We start from the raw sequence: 22857 nt of genomic DNA on the forward strand, positions 1-22857 counted from the left end.
AGGCGCTGGGCACTCAGGTACCTATAAATACCCCCGCACAGTGCCCGTGAGAGAGCAGATTAACAGAGCTATTGCCTTCTAGCACGTAACTTTGCTGTCATCACTGTTCACCCTTGTTGACCTCCTTGCGACTGAGAGCAAGTTCCAACACCAGCCCAAGTTAGTCTTAGCAATTAAGCATGTGTCGAGTTCAGCTCTATCAAAATCTACCAAGTATAGCTAACCCTCTAACACACCCTTAAATGCTATTGAATCATCACTTCTTCTAAAGACAGTGACACCTACATCAGTAAAGAGACAATTGTAGCCCATTTGACATAATTGAGATATAGAAAGCAAATTGTAATCTAAAGAGTCTACAAGAAAAACATTGGAAATAGTATGGTCAGGTGATATAGCAATTTTACCCAATCCTTTGACCAAACCTTGATTTCCATCCCCGAATGTGATAGCTCGTTGGGGATCTTGGTTTTTCTCATATGAGGAGAACATCTTCTTCTCCCCTGTCATGTGGTTTGTGCACCCGCTGTCGAGTATCCAACTTGAGCCCCCGGATGCATAAACCTACAAAACAGTTTTAGTTCTTGACTTTAGGTACCCAAACAGTTTTGGGTCCTTTGGCATTAGAAACAAGAACTTTGGGTACCCAAACACAAGTCTTGGAACCCTTGTGTTTGCCCCCAACAAACTTGGCAACTACCTTGCCGGATTTGTTAGTAAGCACATAAGATGCATCAAAAGTCTTAAATGAAATGCTATGTTCATTTGATGCACTAGGAGTTTTCTTTCTAGGCAACTTAGCATGGGTTGGTTGCCTAGAGCTAGATGTCTCACCCTTATACATAAAAGCATAATTAGAGCCAGAGTGAGACTTCCTAGAATGAGTTCTCCTAATTTTGCTCTCGGGATAACCGGCAGGGTACAAAATGTAACCCTCGTTATCCTGAGGCATGGGAGCCTTGCCCTTAACAAAGTTAGACAAGTTCTTAGGAGGGGCATTAAGTTTGACATTGTCTCCCCTTTGGAAGCCAATGCCATCCTTGATGCCAGGGCGTCTCCCATTATAGAGCATACTTCTAGCAAATTTAAATTTTTCATTTTCTAAGTTATGCTCGGCAATTTTAGCATCTAATATTGCTATATGATCATTTTGTTGTTTAATTAAAGCCATGTGATCATGAATAGCATTGATATCAACATCTCTACATCTAGTACAAATAGAAGTGTGCTCAACGGTAGATGTAGAGGGTTTGCAAGATTTTAATTCTACAACCTTAGCATGCAACATATCATTTTTAGTTCTAAGGTCGGAAATAGTAGTCTTGCAAACATCAAAATCTTTAGCCTTAGTAATCAAATTTTCATTTTCAACTCTAAGGCTAGCAAGAGAAATATTCAATTAATCAATCCTAGCAAGCAAATCAACATTATCATCTCTAGGATTGGAAATTAAATCAATACAAACATGGGAATCAACCTTAGCAATTAATTTGGCATTTTCATTTCTAAGGTTGTCAATGGTCTCATGGCAAGTGCTTAGCTCACTAGACAATTTTTCATATTTTTCAACTTGTAGAGCATAAACATTTTTAACCTTAACATGCTTTTTATTTTCCTTGATTAGGAAGTCCTCTTGGGAGTCCAAGAGATCATCCTTCTCATGGATGACACTAATTAATTCATTTAGTTTTTCCTTTTGTTGCATGTTTAGGTCGGCAAAAAGGGTACGCAAATTATTTTCCTCATCACTAGCATTATAATCACTAGAGAACTCATATCTAGTGGAGGATTTAGATTTAACCTTCTTCCTTTTGCCGTCCTTTGCCATGAGGCACTTGTGGCCGACGTTGGGGAAGAGGAGTCCCTTGGTGACGGCGATGTTGGCGGCGTCCTCGTCGGAGGAGGAGTCGGTGGAGCTCTCGTCCGAGTCCCACTCCCGGCAAACATGGGCATCGCCGCCCTTCTTCTTGTAGTACCTCTTCTTTTCTCTCCTCTTTCCCTTCTTGTCGTCGCCCCTGTCACTGTCACTAGATATAGGACATTTTGCAATGAAATGACCGGGCTTACCACACTTGTAGCAAACTTTCTTGGAACGGGATTTGTAATCCTTCCCCTTCCGTTGCTTGAGGATTTGGCGAAAGCTTTTGATGATTAAAGCCATCTCCTCATTGTCGAGCTTGGAGGCGTCAATTGGTTGTCTACTTGGTGTAGACTCCTCCTTCTTCTCCTCCGTTGCCTTAAAAGCTACCGGTTGCGCTTCGGACGTGGAGGGTTCGTCAAGCTCGTTGATCTTCTTTAAGCCTTTAATCATACATTCAAAGCTCACAAAATTCCCGATTACTTCCTCGGGAGTCATTAGTGTGTATCTAGGATTACCACGAATTAATTGAACTTGAGTAGGGTTAAGGAAAATAAGTGATCTCAAAATAACCTTAACCACCTCGTGGTCATCCCATTTCTTGCTCCCAAGGTTGCGCACTTGGTTCACCAAGGTTTTGAGCCGGTTGTACATATCTTGTGGCTCCTCCCCTTGGCGAAGACGGAAGCGACCGAGCTCCCCCTCGATCGTTTCCCGCTTGGTGATCTTGGTGAGTTCATCACCCTCGTGCGCGGTCTTTAGTAGATCCCAAATCTCTTTTGCATTCTTCAACCCTTGCACCTTGTTGTATTCCTCCTTGCTTAGAGAGGCTAGGAGTATGGTTGTAGCTTGAGAGTTGAAGTGCTCGATTTGGGCCACTTCGTCCGTATCATAGTCTTCATCCCCTACGGATGGTACCTGTGCTCCAAAGTGAGGTTAGATGAAATTTCATTAAATCACTCCACCTAGCATAATCTTCACCATCAAAGGTTGGCGGTTTGCCTAATGGAACGGAAAGTAATGGAGTAGGTCTAGATGTACGAGGATAGTGTAAGGGGATCTTACTAAACTTCTTGCGCTCTTGGCGCTTAGAAGTTACGGATGGCGCGTCGGAGTCGGAGGTCGATGTTGATGAAGTATCGGTCTCGTAGTAGACCACCTTCCTCATCCTCTTTTTCTTGTCCCCACTCCGATGCGGCTTGTGGGAAGAAGATTTTTCCTTCTTCTCTTTGTGGTGAGAGGAAGAAGATCTTTTCTCCTTCCGTTTGGAGGAGTCCTTCTTCTTCTCCTTCCTCTTGGTGCGGGACTCTTAGGATAAAGTGCTCCCTTGGCTCGCAGTGGGCTTGTCGCCGGTCTCCATCTCCCTCTTGGTGTGATCTCCCGACATCACTTCGAGCGGTTAGGCTCTAATGAAGCACCGGGCTCTGATACCAATTGAAAGTCGCCTAGAGGGGGGGTGAATAGGGCGAAACTGAAATTCTTAAAAATAATCACAATTACAAGCCGGGTTAGCGTTAGAAATATAATAGAGTCCGCGAGAGAGGGTGCAAAACAAATTGCAAGCGAATAATCGAGTGAGACACGCGGATTTGTTTTACCGAGGTTCGGTTCTCTCAAACCTACTCCCCGTTGAGGAGGCCACAAAGGCCGGGTCTCTTTCAACCCTTACCCTCTCTCAAACGGTCCCTCGGACCGAGTGAGCTTTCTCTTCTCAATCACTTGGAACACAAAGTTCCCACAAGGACCACCACAAGTTTGGTGTCTCTTGCCTCAATTACAAGTGAGTTTTGATCGCAAGAAAGAAATCAAGAAAGAAGAAAGCAATCCAAGTGCAAGAGCTCGAAAGAACACAAGCAAATCTCTCTCTCTAATCACTAGGGCGTTGTGTGGAATTTGGAGAGGATTTGATCTCTTTGGTGTGTCTAGAATTGAATGCTAGAGCTCTTGTAAGTAGTTGAGAAGTGGAAAACTTGGATGCAATGAATGGTGGGTGGTTGGGGGTATTTATAGCCCCAACCACCAAACTAGCCGTTTGGTGAAGCTGTCTGTTCGATGGCGCACCGGACAGTCCGGTGCACACCGGACATGTCCGGTGCGACAGCCACGTCACCAAAAGCCGTTGGGTTCGACCGTTGGAGTTCTGTCTTCTGGGCCCGCCTGGATGTCCGGTGGCGCACCGGACATGCACTGTAGATTGTCCGGTGCGCCAGCATGGGCGTGCCTGACCTCTGCGCGCGCAGCGCGCGCATTTAATGCGCCGCAGGTAGCCGTTGGCGCCGAAATAGCCGTTGCCCCGCTGTTACACCGAACAGTCCGGTGAATTATAGCGGAGCAGCGAAGTGAAATTCCGAGGCAGGCGAGTTCCGGAGGCCGCTCTTCCTTGGAGCACCGGACATGTCCGGTGTACACCGGACAGTCCGGTGAATTATAGCGGAGTCGCCTCTGGAATTTCCCGAAGGTGACGAGTTTGAAGTCGGAGTCCTCTGGTGCACCGGACATGTCCGGTGGCACACCGGACAGTCCGGTGCGCCAGACCAGAGGTGCCTTCGGTTGTCCCTTTGCTCTTTGGTTGAACCCAATATTTTGTTTTTTTATTGGCTAAGTGTGAACCTTTAGCACCTGTATAACTTGTACACTAGAGCAAACTAGTTAGTCCAATTATTTGTGTTGGGCAATTCAACCACCAAAACTAATTAGGGACTAGGTGAAAGCCTAATTCCCTTTCACTCTCCCTCTCCTACGACCCCGCCACCCCTCCCCCGTGTCACCGACGTCCTTTCCCCCTCACTCGCGCCTCCGCCGTCCACCTCTCTTCCCCTACGTGGGATCGTAGCATTAGCACGGACTATATATATATATATATAGAGAGAGAGAGAGAATATCATAATATAGACTTTGACGTATAAATGCTGAGATATAGAGAACGGTTTTGAGAGAAATGAGGTATTGATGAGGAAATCATTTAGAGTAGGGAGTGCGTGTAGCTTTAGACTGGATACAATGTGAGACGATATCGATTGTTGATCTTTGGTTGGTATTGACCACGTTGGTTCCAACACCTGTCAGTGGCTCTACTGACCAGCCAGTCCGATAATGACTGATTTTAGTGACGTAGTGTGTTGATTGGTCACGCGTGTGCCATATCAGCTAGTTGTTTTTTAACTATTCAAGTCTATTTTTTTAAAAATCCTAAAATAATATATATATATATATATTAGGTTTTATTTATAAACTATTTTAATTTTTTATATTTAAGCTATGCAATTTTATTTAAAAGTATGTTTTATTATTATATTTGAGTTATGCAATTTTTAATTATTGTTAGCAATTATGTAATTTTATTAAAATACAAATACATCTGATTACATAATTAAACGAATAAAATTACTCATTTAATTATTTAATCAGATGTATTTGTGTTTCATATTAACTAAAAGTCTATAAGTAATGTAATGATTTGAGGTGATAATAGATTGGTAATAAAGACTATATTATGGAGTGTTGTGATAGTTAAGGACTGAGATCGGTTATGTGGCCGTAGTGGTGTTGGAATCAGCCTTATATCAATCAAATCACGTGCAACGCCGGAAGGCCCAAGCGTGGTAAAGTTGGCTCAGCCGGAAGGCCCAATTGATGAAGACGGATAAGCTCGGCTCAGGTTAGGCCCCGGCATCGCCGTCGACTAGGCTGGCCCTCCGCCGTCTGCCATGACGAGATCCGCGTCCCCGAGCGTGGACGCTCCACGCCTCCGCCTCCCGGACGCCGGCGAGGTGCGTCCGGCGTCCCTGCTGCACACAACCTGACAACCTACTTCTCTCTTCTATCTACCACAAGATCCTTCCGCCGCCTCCCCCTCCTGACAGAGCAGAGGCAGAGCTGAGGCCCGGCCTGGCCGGGCTTCGGCGGCCCAGCCCAAATAACCCGACGGGTCCGCATCCTGAGCTCCGCCTCCACACACCTTGGCACCTCGCCCTCGCCTCCAGCTCCGCACGTCCCGTCGCCCGCTTCCACCTCCACGCGACGCGACGGCTCGCCTTCACCTCCTCGCCGCCAGACGCGCCCGCCGCCACCCAGCGAGCCGGCAGCCGCCCGCTATCCCAGGCTTCGTTTTCTTGTTGGCTCCGCCACTGTGACAGATGGCTGCGGGGGGCGGGCGGTGCTTGCTCGCCTTGGCGCTCGCCGCCGCTTGGATCTCCGGCGCGGTGGTCGCCGCCTCATCGTCGGGTGAGCAGGTACGTAAGGGGTGGATGGGCGCTCCTGGTTCACGCCAATTTTACTCGTGCGCAGTTTTTGTGCGGAAATTATGATCTTTCGTTGATTCGGATTTGCTAGAGCCGGGGCCGTGATGCGCGTTCATGTATAGTGTCTGGAAAGGGCTACGGAAAGCGTTCGTTTTTAGCTCATGCTGAATTTTACCGTACCTGTAAGCTGTAAGTGTCGATCTATCCCAAGTTCGACTTAAATGTATGTGTAATTGTTTGAGTTGGGTGGCCAGGGTAATTAGCTGTATCTCGTTTTGGGAGGCACCCTGCTTCTGATAATATTTCCGTTCAGATATGGTTGATGTTTATGCGGGTAAGTTTTAATTATGGCATTGCGCAGGAAGGCGGAAGCCGCACACCCGTCAAATGCATGCCCTGCTCTAGAACGTACATTGGTGGTGCACATCTGGACACCTTGACGGGCCAGCTTGCTCAGCGTCGTGACATAGTGGAAATGTCTGATTCTGGTGAATTGTGCAAAGGACTTGCTGATGATGTCGAAGTTCCTATGCTTTCAAAACTACGCCGGCAACTGGTTGGTAAAGGTTCTCACCGCCGTTTAGTCTATTCTGTGGATTTTGGTGCCCATGAAGGTGCTATGGTTAATTTCCTTGATCACTACGATGCCCATCTGGTGATATTTGAAAAACTTCCTGATGGAGTGTTTGCCGACCCATTTGAGCTACAGCATTTTGTTGAGCGCAAAGGTGAAATCTGAATCTGAGATAGACTGTAGAACTGCATTGTTATCTGTATTATGCTAATCTTTTTGGTTGAAAAAATCTTGCAGTTTTCGTTGATGTTGCTGTTTTTGGAGACGCCAACCTTGAACTGCCCACAGCTCTATCCAATGGGTCATCTGTTGAGATCCATTTTGATCTCAGGCGAATCATTTCAATCAACTGTAACCTTGTAATAGAGATGCCTCTCCATGCTAGATACCCGGTAAGTTTCTGTAGAATACCTGTGCAAAAAAAAGGTTCATTGAATTGTTTAGTTCCTGCTATCTACAATTGAACTTGAACATTACTTGTTTTTGCCTTGTAGCCTACTAGCTTAGGATACACTTCTATACTGAAATTCAGTCTGCAAATAGAACATTCAGATTTCCCTACAAATTGATTTGCATGAATCTTTAAAATGTTCAACAACTTGGTGGTGATTAGTGGTACATCATTTCCAGGATGGACATCAAACAATGCATGCCGGAACATAGTACCTCTTATATTGGGCCAGGCTATGCATAATAATAATAGATATATGTTTGCCTCTCCCTTTGGCATGTTTTGTACCGAACATGGGCCTAATATATAGATAAGCTATCCAACGACTTCAGTGATTTTTGTTTGATTTTGCTTTTAATGCATAATACTATCTTTCCGGTTTCTGTGGATTTATGCGACTGTGATGGGCCACCCCCTGTGCATGGTGCGTGTCTTTAAAAGTTTCCAAGAAATTTAGAAGGAAAAAAAATCCTGGCATTGTTTTAGAATACTTATGGATTACTGTAAAAATACTTCAGTTGCAGAATCAACTGGGAGACAGGGAAATGAGAGTTTATGATTTTATGAGTAACAAACTGAAAATGACTATTATTGTATAAGTTGTTCTTTGTAGGTCCTACACTCCTACTTATCTAAAATTCTAAATTAGGTTTGAGCTTAAAACGTTTGCTGCATCGTATATCCTTATATTTTGCTCTACTGTGTGTATATATCTTAATTTGTATCTTGGGAAGTGTTGAAGTTGGGATACAGAGAACATACAACTGGGTTATGTGATTAGGCAACTCAAGGCTGTGAAGAGAAAGTCATATTATTGCATATGATTTCCTCTTGCTAGGGAATCATGGGTGGTTGAATACTTATATATGTGATGTTGATGCTCAATGTTTAGGAGAGAATTGTTGATGCTCCAACTCCAAGTGATGTGAAAATGGGAAAGAAAGTAGGAAACAATATTTTTTTAGTGATAGTCATATTGCCCACCTTGCCATTTCCATGTTCTGCAATGCTATAAATATGCCTGAAATGCATGGTGTTTTGAAATAAATCCATGTTTCATTGTTTATCTTGGCCAAATCCTCATAGGCATATTTAGTAAGTAATAACCATTTGTCAGAACATTTCTGAGTAAACTTTGTTGACTACTGACTGCGATGCTTGTTTGCAGCCTCTTGATGCCAGTGGCTATGCCACAGTGGAGTTTGGTAGCGCAGATCTATTCCTCCGCTACAGAAAAAAGGACATCCATTCTGGTTCCTGTCTTTGGGTGATCAATAATCTCAAAGCTGCACCCCTGGAGAAAGCTGCATGGCGCATACCCTGTGGAGACGAGGCCCACATAGGATTTGTATCTAGCATCACGTTTCTTTCAGCTCTTGTTTGCTCCATGTCCATTGTCTTGGCTTCTCTCATTTTTTGACGTCTTAGGGTCCTATCAGACCTTTTTTTTGTTTACATAAATACTGAAGTGCGAGACAGGAGAATTCTCTTCATGCATCCACACATCCTTGCAAATGACAACCCAGTTGCCATTAATTTTGCTAGCTTTAGTGGAGTCTTTGCAAGTTCCATTGAACGGAGTTGCCAACTTCGAATCACATACAGACCAGAACCAGATAAGGGTGTTCCTCTTTGTGATGGAAAAAGGAGTCCCAAAAGAAAAATCATCTACTTCAAGTTCGGTTTGTGCTCATGAGTCATGAGGCAGTCAGAGCCAGAAGCTGAATGCCACCATCATCTTGGAAGAAGGCAAGTTTTCTTCTTACTTTTTTAATAAAATAAATAAATAAGCCTAGTAGATGAGGCATCAAGTGCAAGCTATTACGTCTGTCAGGTGACCTTGTCTTCTGTATTCACAGACTTGATCCGCTGGCTGGAAAGAAATCGAAACCTAACCAGTCTGTCGGATGCTGACAAACATTACTGCAGAGCACCTGATGTCCTGGTTGATGCCTGACAGAAATAACAAATACTACTAAAAAGAATACAATTTTAGATGCACTCTTAATTGAAACGTGTAAAAGTTTGATCAGATATATAGATTTAAAAGGCACTGATGTTTATGACGCCGAAAGTAAATATGCTATGAAAACATACCTAATGACAAATTTGATGGTATTTATTTGATATTAGAATTTTCTGTTCTTTTTAATAATGTTATTACAGATTTAAAGACATTAACTTGGTGTATTAAACTAGATGGTCTTTGTACTTGCTGTCCGGATGATCTCTGAGTCTTGACGACCAAGCTAATCTGCACGTCAGGGTTATGTATGTATTTATGAAACTGTCGTCGTCGCTTCCCACGAGGCTGATCGAGACGTCCCTCACAATGGCTGCAATCCAATCAGTGTTCGTGTCTCGTGTGGCTAGGGCTGGATATCGCTGGCTGGTACAAGTTCAACCTCGTTAGTCAAGCTAACAAGCTGTCTTGGCCGGCTCTTAAGCTAATGAGCCAAATAGTTAGCTTGACTTGGTTTGTTTTTTTAGCTCGAGCTGATTCGTTTAGATCGCCACAATAAAAAATATAATAATTAATTTTTAGTTAATTTTAAACTAATTTAATAATAGACAATAGTAATTATACTCATAGTTTCATAGATCACAGTAATGCAATACCAAATTAACACAACTCATTACTCATTATTTCATCATCAATTCATAATTCACACATATGTTCACCAGTTTAACCAACAGTCATAGTTGCACAGACTAATTTAACACATACACATTTCATCAATCATTAGTTTACTTTATAGGTCATAGACACCACACATACATATAACATTGTCGGTGTTTGTATCCGTAGATCTAACCAACTAGTGAAATAATGTCGCGTGTCCAGACCCAGATAGTGATGCAAGTTGACACAAGTCTTTTATTCTGGTTCGGGCTAGAAGACTCCCTACTTCCAGCAGGGAGGATGAGACTTATATTACTCGTACCAAAGTGCTTGCAATAGGGTTTACATGCAGAGCGGGAGAGGGAAGGACCCCAAGTCCCAGTGGATGATTGAGGCAAGTACCAATACTGAGTGGAGGAGAAGACTTGTGAAGTGTTCGCCTGCCTTCCAAAAGTCGTAGGCTACCCTATTTATAGGCCCAGGGGGGCTGCCTAGAGGATGGGAGTTGGCCGTGCACTGTGAGATGTCTTCGTATCCTTTAGATGGTATGGCCTAAGGGATGGTCTTGTACTTTGTTGTTGACTTGTGCTTGCTTGGTTCCCGCTGAGAGCCGAGGCCGAGGCGAGGGCTCGGTCATGTACCTGAGCCCCTGGCAAGGGGTTGCCCATGACGTAGTGGTTGACATGGTGCTAAGCATGGAAAAAGCTTCTTAAGGGGTGCGTCAGCTCCAATGTATCTGATGACGCGGGGGGCGTCCTCTGTCACGGATATTGAGTTCAGAACTGGGCTTGGGCGAGACGGAACTCTGCCCGAGGTCGCGACCGAACTCGTCCCAAGATTTGAAGACTAGTCTTAGAGTTGAAGGAGTGGCCTCCTGCGGGATTCACGGGGAGCAGGTAGCCGAGGCCGGGTTCGGGCGAGACAGAGTTTTGTCCCGAGGGCAAGTTCTGCTTTGGGCAAGACGGAGTTTGCGCCCGAGGGCTGGTCTACGCCCCTGTCATATTACGCATCCCATCAGGAGTTGGCACACGACGTGCGTGTACAGTGGTCGCATGTGTAATCTCAGTTGGTGAATCTTTGACAAGACTGCGGTCTTGTTGTCCCTGTATACCCGCAAGCCTGAGCGGGGTAAGTATGCGCATTGAATGCGGCTATCCCCCGAAGGACTTCGGATGTGTCTTGTCCTGTGCTTGTCCTTGCTCGAGGCAGGCTCAGGTGAGGTGGACATCGCTGTCCTAGGATGAGGGGACCTCAATTGGGACGGAGATTCTCCCGAGCACACGCCCCGTTCGAGATCGGGCTCGGGCGAGACAGAGTTTGGGAAGACCCCTGAGGGGGACCTCGGGTGAGGCGTGGCTCTTGATCCTTTGACCTCGGTGAACGTACTTTGATGGTGTCCTTAGGGTTTAAACGTGTTTTAGGGGTGTAATCTGGGTATCCCTAGTTTCCACACCCGACAAACGTATTCATTAATTCAAGCGTAAATGATAATACATATAGTTTTGTTTTGCTGAAATGTGATAACTTGTTGAGCTCGCGAGTTAACTCATTAACAAAACAAGCTCGGATATTAGCTTAGCTCAAGAAAAAAATCAAACGAATCAAGTTAATCAAGAACCAAACGAACCGACCAGTCAGATATTTTATCAGCCCTACTTGTGGCTAAACCGGCTCCAGATTTCCTTTTCTTTTTATTTGCAGCACGACCAACGTATTTATATGTCATAGTCCATCCTTCGAATGAGTGGCACACAAATTCCATATAGGTGCATAAGGCTATCTCCAGTAACGTCCTCTAAATTTCATCCTTTAAAGGAATATTCTTCGTCCTTTACAGTTGAAAGGGAAATATGGTCTAACCCTTTCCTAATTAATTTTAGTGGTTGAATTGTTCAACACAAATAATTGGACTAACTAGTTTGCTCTAGAGTATATGTTCTACAGGTGCCAAAGGTTCAACTCAAAACCAATACAAAGATCAAAAAGGGTTCAAAAAGAAAGGAGCAAAGGAAACCGAAGTGCTCCCTGGTCTGGCGCACCGGACTGTCCGGTGTACCACCGGACAGTGTCCGGTGCACCAGGGAAGATCGACTTCAAACTCTTCACCTTCGGGTTTCCCAGGCGTAGCTCCGCTATAATTCACCAGACTGTCCGGTGGGTCACTGGACTGCTCGGTGAGCCAGCGGAGCAACGGTCATCTGCGCGCAACGGTCGACTCTGACAGTGAACAGTGTAGAACAGTACATGCGACAGAAGTCAGAGCAGTTGGTCAGAGGAGCACCGGACTGTCCGGTGCCGCATGAGGACAAAGCCTCCAACGGTCGACCAGCTCCAAGCCCTAACGGGAGGATGACGTGGCGGCACACCGGACACTGTCCGGTGGCGCACCGGACTGTCTGGTGCGCCCATCGCCAGTAGACTTCTCCAACGGCTACAATTTGGATGGTGGCTATAAATACCACCCCAACCGTCCACTTCAAAGTGTGGGAGCCCAAGCAACATTCCAAGTCATCTAGTTGACATACTCAAGCCCTCCCAACCACCTCTATTCATTGATCCATCCTATACACAAGATTTAGACCACTACAACCAACACAAGTGCCACAAAAGAGAGAGCAAGCAAGAGAGAGCTACTCATTTGAGTTTAGCACTAGTGCCTTGTGAGATTCATTGAGAGATAGTGTGCGCTATATCTTTGTGTTCATTTGCGCGTGGAGTTTTGACTCCCATTGAACTTCCTCCAAAGTTTTGGAGGCTTATAAAGCTAGCAAGAGACACCAAAGAGTGTGGTGATCCTTGCGGGGTCTTAAGTGATCCTTGAGAAGAAGAAGAGCTCGCCGGTCTTGTGTGATCGGTGGAGAGAGGGAAAGGGTTGAAAGAGACCCGTCCTTAGTGGACTCCTCAACGGGGACTAGGCCTTCGAGGGCCGAACCTCGGTAAAACAAATCACCCGTGTCTCTTGTATTCATTTGTTGTGATTTGTTTGCTTTCCCTCATACTAAATTTTCTTTCACTACTCTTTGCTAACATTATTTGGTGTTGCTTAAAATTAAATTCTCATTTAGTGAAGCAACACCTTGCAAGAAAGAACTTGTGTTTTTGCTCTTCTTATCTAAGCCCTCTTGCTTTATTCTCATAGACTTATTAGTTGTATTGATTTATCAATTTCGCATTATTTGAAAGCAATACTCTTTACAAGCAAAGGACTTAGTTTTTATACTCCGATAATTGTGTATCTTGTTCTAACCACTAATCAAGGGATCTAGTTTATTGTTTAGAGTTATAATTTTCAGGTTTTGCCTATTCACCCCCCCCTCTAGGCGACTTTCAATTGATATCGGAGCTAAGCACTTCATATTGAGTCTAACAACTCGAAGTGATGGCTCGAAGAAGATCCCAAAAGAACAAGAAGACCAAGGAGAACAAGGAGGTAACTCTTGAGATATTACTTCCCGATTGTTCTAATTATGATTCATGGTCTACTAGGGTGATAAATGCTTGTAGGGCCATAGATCCTCAATTAGAACAAATTTTAGACAAGAGTATCATTCCTTCTAACTATGCTAGGGAAAATGCCTCCAAAGAAGATCTTAGATGTATACGCTTAAACTATCTAGCTTATGACATCTTAAGTAAATCCCTTAGCAAAGAAGATTATCATGCCTTCATAATAAAATATGATGAACCTATTTGTGATGTGCATGATATTTGGACTAGAATTAAAAGCAAATTTGATGAGTCCAAACATGATAGTTCATTTTGTGCCTCTACTTCCTTTGGTATTTGTGAAACTAACCCTTTGAAGGAAGAAGAAGAAAATGAACGGTGGAGACCAAATGATGAATCCATCTCTCCAAAAGGTTTGTCTTCCCATTTCGATTCCCACATATGTTGTGTGGCTAATGAAAATGATAGCGGAAGCACAAATGAGGATGAGGAGGAAGAAAGAAGCTTCTTGCAACTCTACGCTCGCCTAAGCCAAGAAGATAAGGTGGTCATGCTCAAACTTCTAAAAGGAGCAAGAGAGCAAAGCGAAGCTCGTCAAAGGCTAGAAGATATTCTCTCCATAAAAATGCTAAGCTTTGACGAGTTGACTAAAGAACATGAGGAGCTAAAGTGCTCTCATGTTGATTTGGTCCAAAGGTATGAAACTATTTCAATTGAGCAAGATAACTCCTTACATTGTATCGCTCAATTAGTAAATAGGAATGCCTTATTTAAGGACCAAGTAGAAAAGCTAAACTTTGAAAATCTAGCTTTTCAAGAAAAATATGATATGATCCTTTGTTCTCATGAAAATCTTATGGATAATCATATCATATTAAATATCGCTCATGAGGTTGTGATAGAAAACTTAAAATCCCAACAACCTCACTCATGCACATGTGTTCAAATTGAAACTACATTACCATGTGCTAATGCTTGTTGTCCGTCGACAAGCAAATATTCCTTTGAGCTAGAATTTGCAGGAACGAAAGATGATACATATCAAGAGCTCAAAGAAGAAAATGAGAGGCTAAAAATGAGCTTGACACAACTAAAAGGGAAGTGCATTGCTCAACCTTCTCAAGATAACCGTGATCACATGGTGAAGAAGCTTGAGACGGGAACAACCGTGGCATGCACTAAATCCCTTGAAGAAAAATGTCAAGAACTTGAGGATTGCCAAGAGGAAGGAACAAAAGATGAAAATCAATGCCTCCTCCAAAAGCCTCAACCACGCCTCCATAAAAGGTAACATCCAAGGTAATAATCAAGCCACACTTCACACTAAGAGAAACAAGAAGTGTAGTGAATGCTTTGAAAAGGGGCACTCAATTAGGTCATGTCCCTATATTAAAAATGACTTGATTATTAACAAGGATGATAAACTTTGTTTTAAATGCTCAAAGAAGGGACACTTAATTAGGTCTTGTCCCTATTTAAAACAAAAGGTATTATGTTAGAAAAGAAAATATTCACTAACTATGTAGCAAGTAAGAAACAAGGAAGGAAGAAATCTTCAAGGCTTGAAGATCGCTTATGCTACATATGCCGAAAGAAGGGACATCAATGCAAAGATTGTCCCATTGGTAACACTTCCACTCCTATCTTGTCAATTAATTCTCTTGTAACTAGGCAACCCACAATTGCAACTTGTGCTAGAAAGTTAATGAGTTTATCTAGTGCTAACACAAAGGACTTTTGGGTTCCTAGATCTTTGTTGACTAACCATGATGGACCCATCAAGCGATGGGTACTAAAATATGCTTGACAAGCTTTGCAGGAGAAGGAGATGATATGAAGATTTGGGAGTGCTTGAGAGAGTCAATTCAATTCTTGTTAACTCAAGCTATCAATCTTCAATGATCTATATCCATGATTACCCCAAAGTTATTTTTCAAATTACTATGTCTTAAACTCATATCATCTCGGGGAAAAGTATTGATGTTGTAGGAATTAAAGACTTATCCTGTGCGGAAACAACAAGGCCTACAACGTGGAGGAAAGCCAAAGGATGGTAACATCTATGTTTTTAAGTGCAAGTATCTTAAATTACTATTTCTCATGTGTCTTGTGTAGTCACATAGAAAAATGAAGCACATCAAATATCTTTAAATTATGTCACCATTCTTTGAAGAAATTCCTCTCATATGGTAGATTGCATATTCATCATTTCTGTACTTTGGCAATGTACATGCTTTTAGTTATTGTAAGTACCTCATGACATGTTTTTCACTAGTCATTCTATTATTGCCATGCTTCTAGATATAGAGAGATATTTCATGTTCTTAAAAGAATAAGGTGTCATGTAAGGAATTCAAATCCTTAGGACACTTATAAAAACTCTCTCTATAACTAGAATAGTGAGACTAATGCTTTTATCTAAGTATCCCAAGTAGTCTCACTTGTAGAGAATAAGTTTCTCTTTGGAAATGCGTAATCTAACATAAAAAGAAAAATCAATCCAATGATTTATGATGTATTTCTACTTGCTTAAGTTGGATATGATTCTTCTACATTTATAGCTCTCCATGTTATGAACTAGAGTTATTCCATAATCTAAAGAAATTATTTATGCTTGTTTTATGAGTTAAAATTGAGCATAACATCATCTATAGGATAATCTAGTTCATGCTATGAAGTTTCCATGTTTTAGTAATCTAGTTTTTCATTCCTTATCAAAATGGTTACAAAAATGGAAATTAGTGCTTGTGTTACTAACAACGTATCTCTTGAGCTTACTTATGAATATCTACAAAAGAGAAAGTTCACAAGCCTCAAGGGTTGCTCTTCACCCAAAGGAAGAAAGGTAAAAGCAAAGGTATGGGAACTCTTTTTTCCATCATTGGTTATTTACTCTAAATTTGGATATTCTATCCATGTAAAGAATAGATTCTTTAGTGGACTTAAATTAACTAGGTGTGCATTCAATATCATAAATGCACTTGTCCATTAGGATCCAATTCATGCCTTTGCTATATACATATTCTCATATTGATTTACTTCTAAGTAATGATTAATAAATTCAATATGAAGAAGTAAATTTCCTATGATTGATCAAAATGTTTAAAGGGTGCATATTCCACTTTCCTAATGATGTGCACTAACTTTAAGAAATTTACTTCATGTATATGTAAATTATGGATGATGTATTATGTTTATTTCCTATCTAAAGAAATCATCCTTCATTATATACTCCCTTGTGCTATTAACATCTTTCTTGAGTATTTTCAATAAGTTTGGAAAAGGAGCCACTGCAAAGGGAGGACTCTCAAATGAAGGAGGAGGACATCAAGAACAACACCACCTACTTCTACAAAACAATCAATGGTGTGGTTGTGAGTATTCTAAATCCTTTTCTTGAGAGAATATCAGGCATAAGGCGTTTATTGCAAATCTTATAAGCCTTGATGAAGATGTATAATGCTTCTCCCTACACGTCTCTAAAATGAATGCATCTATTCATCTCATTCAAATTCTTGATGCATATCTCTAGGGGGAGTCTATTTCTATATCTTGATTACGTTGAGACTATCGCTTTATCCTAGTAATCTCATATAGTCTCATGCATGAGAATAAGTTTCTCATGATGTATGCTACTTCATATCAATCCATCTTGTTAGAATAATCATGGATTGTATCTTTCACTACTAAAGTAGCATATTTGCTGGATTTTCCTACTCTAAGCTTAATTGATTATCTAATGCATATGTTGTTCTTTTGATCACATCCGTTATTTGTTTGATCATGGAATAAGCAATTATGTTTCTTAGTGCCGCATTCACTATCAATCGATATCTCTCTTGATATGCACTAAGTTAAAAGGAGAATTCATGATACATTTATGCAATTTGTGATCCATTTGATATATGCTAACAATGACTTAGAGAAGGATCACTAGTTGTAGAACTCTCCCTTGTGCAAAATATTTCCATATATTGTCTTGAGTATAGGTCTTAAGCAGCTAAGACTGAGGACAAAGCACAATGAAGAGAGCGTCTCTATGTGAAGGTATAAAAAGGTAAAACTACTTCCTTTCATTTAAACTTGTATCTAAATCTTCCTTTTCTATACTTTCTTTGCATATCTTGTATAAAAGGAAGAGAAAGCATGTCCATGCATTAACCCTGCTTCATACCTAGTTTAACTTCTCAAAATCTCGCTCCTGCATTAATGCATCTTTGTTTAAACTAGATGAAGTGATTTAATTGTCAAAGAGCTTAAAGCTTAACCTTGTAACGAGGATAAGCTGCCTTTGTTCCAAAGGTGGATGGTCCTTAAGCCTCTTTGAAATCCTTAAGGGTAAATGCTTAAGTTGTTTATAACATGCTTTCATAAGTGCATAAACTGTCATGAGCATCACACTTATTCTATGACACAATGCACTTCACATTCTGTATGATATAGCTATGTTCTCATTAACCTAATTATGTGCAATTGGCATTTAAGGCCAAAATATGTATTCCTCTCCATGCACACATTTAGGGGGAGCAATCTATGTTATATAGAACTATGATCATGCTATATCCTTTGATCATATCTCTTTTATGTCTATGACTAATGTATTTTCAAGTGTATTCTCATACTTAGTCATAGAATTGAAAGGGAAATGGAGTATTCAGCAAAGACGACGCTTCCACTCAACTCCTTCGGTATTATCCACTCTTTGTCGGTATTCCGCATAATTATTCACTTTGGTATAATCTTCACTCATTTTTATTTGCCATTGGGGAGAAAGAATAAAGGGCTTATATTTCACTCACAAGTATCCGTTTTTGGCGATTCATGCCAAAGGGGGAGAAAGTATTAGCCCAAAGCAAAGGACCGCACGCACCATCACCGAATTTTAAAATGAAGTTTTCAAATTGATATCTTATTATGTTCAAAAAAGGGGGGTATCTTCAAAAATTTATAAAACCCTCTTGAACACTAAGAGGAAAATTTTATTGAGAGGGAGTTTTGTTTAAGTCAAAGGAAAAGCATTTGAAACAGGGGGAGAAAATATCAAACTCTTGAAAATGCTTCTTTCAATCTTATTCATGTACCTTTGATCATTTGCAAAAAGTTTTTGAAAAGAATTTTACAAAGAATTTGCAAAAACAAAACTCGTGGTGCAAGCGTGGTCCAAAATTTCAAATAAGAAGAAAACAATCCATGCATATCTATAGAAATAATAAAATTGGTTTCATTCCAAGCAACCTATGCACTTACCTTATGCAAACTAGTTCAATTTAGCACTTTTATATTTGCTTTGGTTTGTGTTGGCATCAATCACCAAAAAGGGGGAGATTGAAAGGGAAATAGGGTCTAACCTTTTCCTAATTGATTTTGGTGGTTGAATTGCCCAACACAAATAATTGGACTAACTAGTTTGCTCTAGAGTATATGTTCTACAGGTGCCAAAGGTTCAACTCAAAACCAATACAAAGATCAAAAAGGGTTCAAAAAGAAAGGAGCAAAGGAAACCGAAGTGCTCCCTGGTCTGGCGCACCGGACTGTCCGGTGCACCACCGGACAGTGTCCGGTGCACCAGGGAAGATCGACTTCAAACTCTTCACCTTCGAGTTTCCCAGGCGCAGCTCCGCTATAATTTACCGGACTGTCCGGTGGGTTACTGGACTGTCCGGGGAGCCAGCGGAGCAACGGTCATCTGCGCGCAACGGTCGACTCTGACAGTGAACAGTGCAGAATAATACACGCGGCAGAAGTCAGAGCAGTTGATCAGAGGAGCACCAGATTGTCCGGTGTCGTATCGGACTGTCCGTGCCGCATGAGGACAAAGCCTCCAACGGTTGACCAGCTCCAAGCCCTAACGGGAGGATGACGTGGCGGCACATCGGACTGTCCGGTGCGCCCATCGCCAGCAGACTTCTCCAACGGCTACAATTTGGATGGTGGCTATAAATACCACCCCAACCGGCCATTTCGAAGTGTGGGAGCCCAAGCAACATTCCAAGTCATCTAGTTGACATACTCAAGCCCTCCCAACCACCTCTATTCATTGATCCATCCTATACACAAGATTTAGACCACTACAACCAATACAAGTGCCACAAAAGAGAGAGCAAGCAAGAGAGAGCTACTCATTTGAGTTTAGCACTAGTGCCTTGTGAGATTCATTGAGAGATAGTGTGCACTACATCTTTGTGTTCATTTGCGCGTGGAGTTTTGACTCCCATTGAACTTCCTCCAAAGTTTTGGAGGCTTGTAAAGCTAGCAAGAGACACCAAAGAGTGGGGTGATCCTTGCGGGGTCTTAAGTGATCCTTGAGAAGAAGAAGAGCTCGTCGGTCTTGTGCGATCGGTGGAGAGAGGGAAAAGGTTGAAGAGACCCGTCCTTAGTGGACTCCTCAATGGGGACTAGGCCTTCGAGGGCCGAACCTCGGTAAAACAAATCACCCGTGTCTCTTGTGTTCATTTATTGTGATTTGTTTGCTTTCCCTCATACTAAGTTTTCTTGCACTACTCTTTGCTAACATTATTTGGTGTTGCTTCAAATTAAATTCTCATTTAGTGAAGCAACACCTTGCAAGAAAGAACTTGTGTTTTTGCTCTTCTTATCTAAGCCTTCTTGCTTTATTCTCATTGTCGGGGGCCATAATTAGGGGTACCCTCAAGGCTCCTAATTCTCAGCTGGTAACCCCCATCAGCACAAAGCTGCAAAGGACTGATGGGTGCGATTAAGTCAGGGATCGATCCATTCGAGGGACTCGATCACGCCTCGCCCGAGCCTAGCCTCGGGCAAGGGCAGCCGACCCCGGAGAATCTCCGCCTCGCCCGAGGCCCCCCTCCAGCGACGAACATACTTCCGGCTTGCCCGAGGCCCTGTCTTCGCCAAGAAGCAAACCTAACCAAATCGCCGCGCCGACCGACCAAATCGCAGGAGCACTTAATACAAAGGTGGTCTGACACCTTTATCCTGACGCGCGCCCTTCAGTCGACAAAGCCGAAGTGACCGCAGTCACTTCGACGCTCCACTGACCGACCTGACAGAAGGACAGCGCCGCCTGCGCCGCACCGACTGCAGTGCCACTTGACAGAGTGAGGCTGATAGGCAGTCAGGCCCAACCTCAGGCACCATAGGAAGCTCCGCACCGCCCGACCCAGGGCTTGGACTCGGGCTAAGCCCCTGAAGACGGCGAACTCCGCTCCGCCCGACCCAGGGCTCGGACTTGGGCTAAGACCCAGAAGACGGCGAACTCCACTCCGCCCGACCCAGGGCTCGGACTTGGGCTAAGCCCCGGAAGACGGCGAACTCCGCTCCGCCCGACCCAGGGCTCGGACTTGGGCTAAGCCCCGGAAGACGGCGAACTCCGCTCCGCCCGACCCAGGGCTCGGACTTGGGCTCAGCCCCAGAAGACGACGAACTCCGCTTCGCCCGACCCCAGGGCTCGGACTCAGCCCTAGCCTCAGCCGACGGTCTCCACCTCGCCCGACCCAGGGGCTCGGACTCGACCACGGCCACGGAAGACAGACTCGACCTCGACCTCGGAGGAGCCTCCACATCGCCCAACCTAGGGCGCGGACCGACCACGTCGACAGGAAGCGCCATCATTACCCTACCCCAAGCTGACTCAAGGCTACGGGGAACAAGACCGGCGTCCCATCTGGCTCGCTCCGCCAGATAGGCAATGATGGCGCCCCGCACGCTCCCTGACGACGGCAGCTCTCCGCCCCCTTACGGAAGCAAGAGGACGTCAGCAAGGACTCGACAGCCCCGACAGCTGTCCTTCCGCCAGGCTCCAATGCTCCTCCGACGGCCACGACATCACATGAACCGGGTGCCAAAACCTCTCCGGCTGCCACGACGGCGTGTACTTAGGGCGCTACCACTCCTCCGCTAGACACGTAGCACTCTGCTACACCCCCCATTGTACACCTGGATCCTATCCTTACGCCTATAAAAGGAAGGACCAGGGCCCTCTTACAGAGGGTTGGCCACGCAGGGACGAGGACGAGACAGGCGCTCGCGTGAGGCCGCTCGTTCCCTCTCCCGCGTGGACGCTTGTAACCCCCTACTGCAAGCGCACCCGACCTGGGCGCGGGACGAACACGAAGGCCGCGGGATTTCCACCTCTCTCACGCCTGTCTCCGGCCACCTTTCTCCCCCCTTCGCGCTCGGCCTCGCGCCGACCCATCTGGGCTGGGGCACGCGACGACATTTCACTCATCGGCCCAGGGACCCCCCGGTCTCGAAACGCCGACAGTTGGCGCGCCAGGTAGGGGCCTGCTGCGTGTTGACGAACAGCTTCCCGTCAAGCTCCAGATGGGCAGTCTCCAGCAACCTCTCCGGCCCGGGACGGTGCTCCGTTTCGGGAGTCTTGAGTTCATGTCCCTCGACGGCAGCTACGACATGATACTCCTTCCCCCGCCGTGCGACAGCGACAATGGCGGCCGGCAGCCCGCCCGCCGGCGGCGGAATCGACGACGTCTTCCCCGCGTGGTGGAAGAACAACATTCGAGCTCACCCTGTCCTCTCCCCCGCCGACGGAGGAGGAGGCATGGCAACCAAGGCCAAGCAGGAGGCAGCACCTCGTCGGCTGTCGAGCGAGTCGACGGCGCCAGCGCCCCAACGGGGGGCGCGTCGGGCATCGACCTCGCGTTTGAGACGAAGACGAGCGCCGTCTCCCTGCAACACGCCGATTCCGAGCAAACGGACGACGCCAGCACGCTCGCGAAAGGCTTGCTGGATGTCACCCTCGTACCTGAGACGACGGTGCAGTCAGCCCCCGACGCGACTTCATCACCGCCCGTCGACCAAGAGGTACCGACCGATTCCCATCTCATGCCCCTTGGATTCAGCCTCGACCCGCCAAGCGGCTTCGCTTCGGCGGACGCTCTCGTAGAGGCGAGTCCAAACCCTCTAGGGTATCGTACGCGGTTACCCTGGGACCGGCTGACGGACGTCTCGACCTACGGGCCCTCGGGGTCCGAGGAAGATGACGAGCCCGATTTCTGTTGGGATTTCTCTGGACTTGGCAACCCCAGTGCCATGCGGGACTTCATGACCGCATGCGACTACTGCCTTTTCGACTGTTCCGACGGTAGCCGCAGCCTCGGCGACGAGGACTGCGGCCCAAGCCGCGAATGTTTCCACGTCGATCTAGGGGGTCCCTCTGAAGGCAACCATCTCAGTATGCCGGAGGACGGTGATCTCCCTAGGCCGGTGCCTCGCGTTGACATCCTACGGGAGCTAGCTGTGGTCCCCGTTCAGGCGGGGGGCCATGACCCACAGCTCGAGCAAATCCGCGGGGTGCAGGCCAGGCTCGATGAGGGAGCAGGAGCGCTTGAGCCGGTCCGCCGGGACGTCGGGTAGGAATGGGCGGGCCAGCCTCCGGCTGGAGAAATGCGTCATCTACCCCAGGGCTTCCAGCACCGCATCGCTGACGATATCAGAATGAGGCCGCCACCCGCTTCTAGTGGGGTCGGCCAGAACCTGGCTGCAGCAGCGATGCTTCTCCGTGCGATGCCAGAGCCATCAACCACCGAGGGGCGGCGAATCCAGGGAGAGCTCAAGAATCTCCTGGAAGGCGCCGCGGTCCGACGGGCCGAGAGCTCCGCCTCCCGAAGGCAGGGGTACCCCTCGGAACATCGCGCCGCGACTTCCCGATTCATGCGGGAAGCCTCG

At 45.1% G+C, this 22857-nt stretch overlaps 1 protein-coding gene across 3 annotated transcripts; it reads left to right on the forward strand.

Moving 5' to 3' along the window:
- The first annotated feature begins 5423 nt into the window (after window positions 1-5423).
- LOC100275459 (uncharacterized) lies at window positions 5424-8801 on the forward strand. Of its 3 annotated transcripts, XM_008671298.3 has the most exons (5): window positions 5424-6090; window positions 6191-6288; window positions 6461-6827; window positions 6911-7065; window positions 8293-8801. In XM_008671298.3, the coding sequence occupies exons 3-5, from the start codon at window positions 6491-6493 to the stop codon at window positions 8542-8544; spliced, it is 744 nt and encodes a 247-aa protein (XP_008669520.1). In that variant the 5' UTR covers window positions 5424-6090; window positions 6191-6288; window positions 6461-6490; the 3' UTR covers window positions 8545-8801. The 3 variants fall into 3 exon arrangements, with proteins under 3 accessions (XP_008669520.1, XP_020404437.1, NP_001142998.1); XM_020548848.2 differs by having other exon boundaries at window positions 5535-6288; NM_001149526.1 differs by lacking the exon at window positions 6191-6288 and having other exon boundaries at window positions 5810-6090; window positions 8293-8627.
- Window positions 8802-22857: the final 14056 nt, after the last annotated feature.

The sequence above is a fragment of the Zea mays genome, chromosome 1, assembly GCF_902167145.1.
Source record: "Zea mays cultivar B73 chromosome 1, Zm-B73-REFERENCE-NAM-5.0, whole genome shotgun sequence".
In the NCBI taxonomy this organism is placed as follows: domain Eukaryota; kingdom Viridiplantae; phylum Streptophyta; class Magnoliopsida; order Poales; family Poaceae; genus Zea; species Zea mays.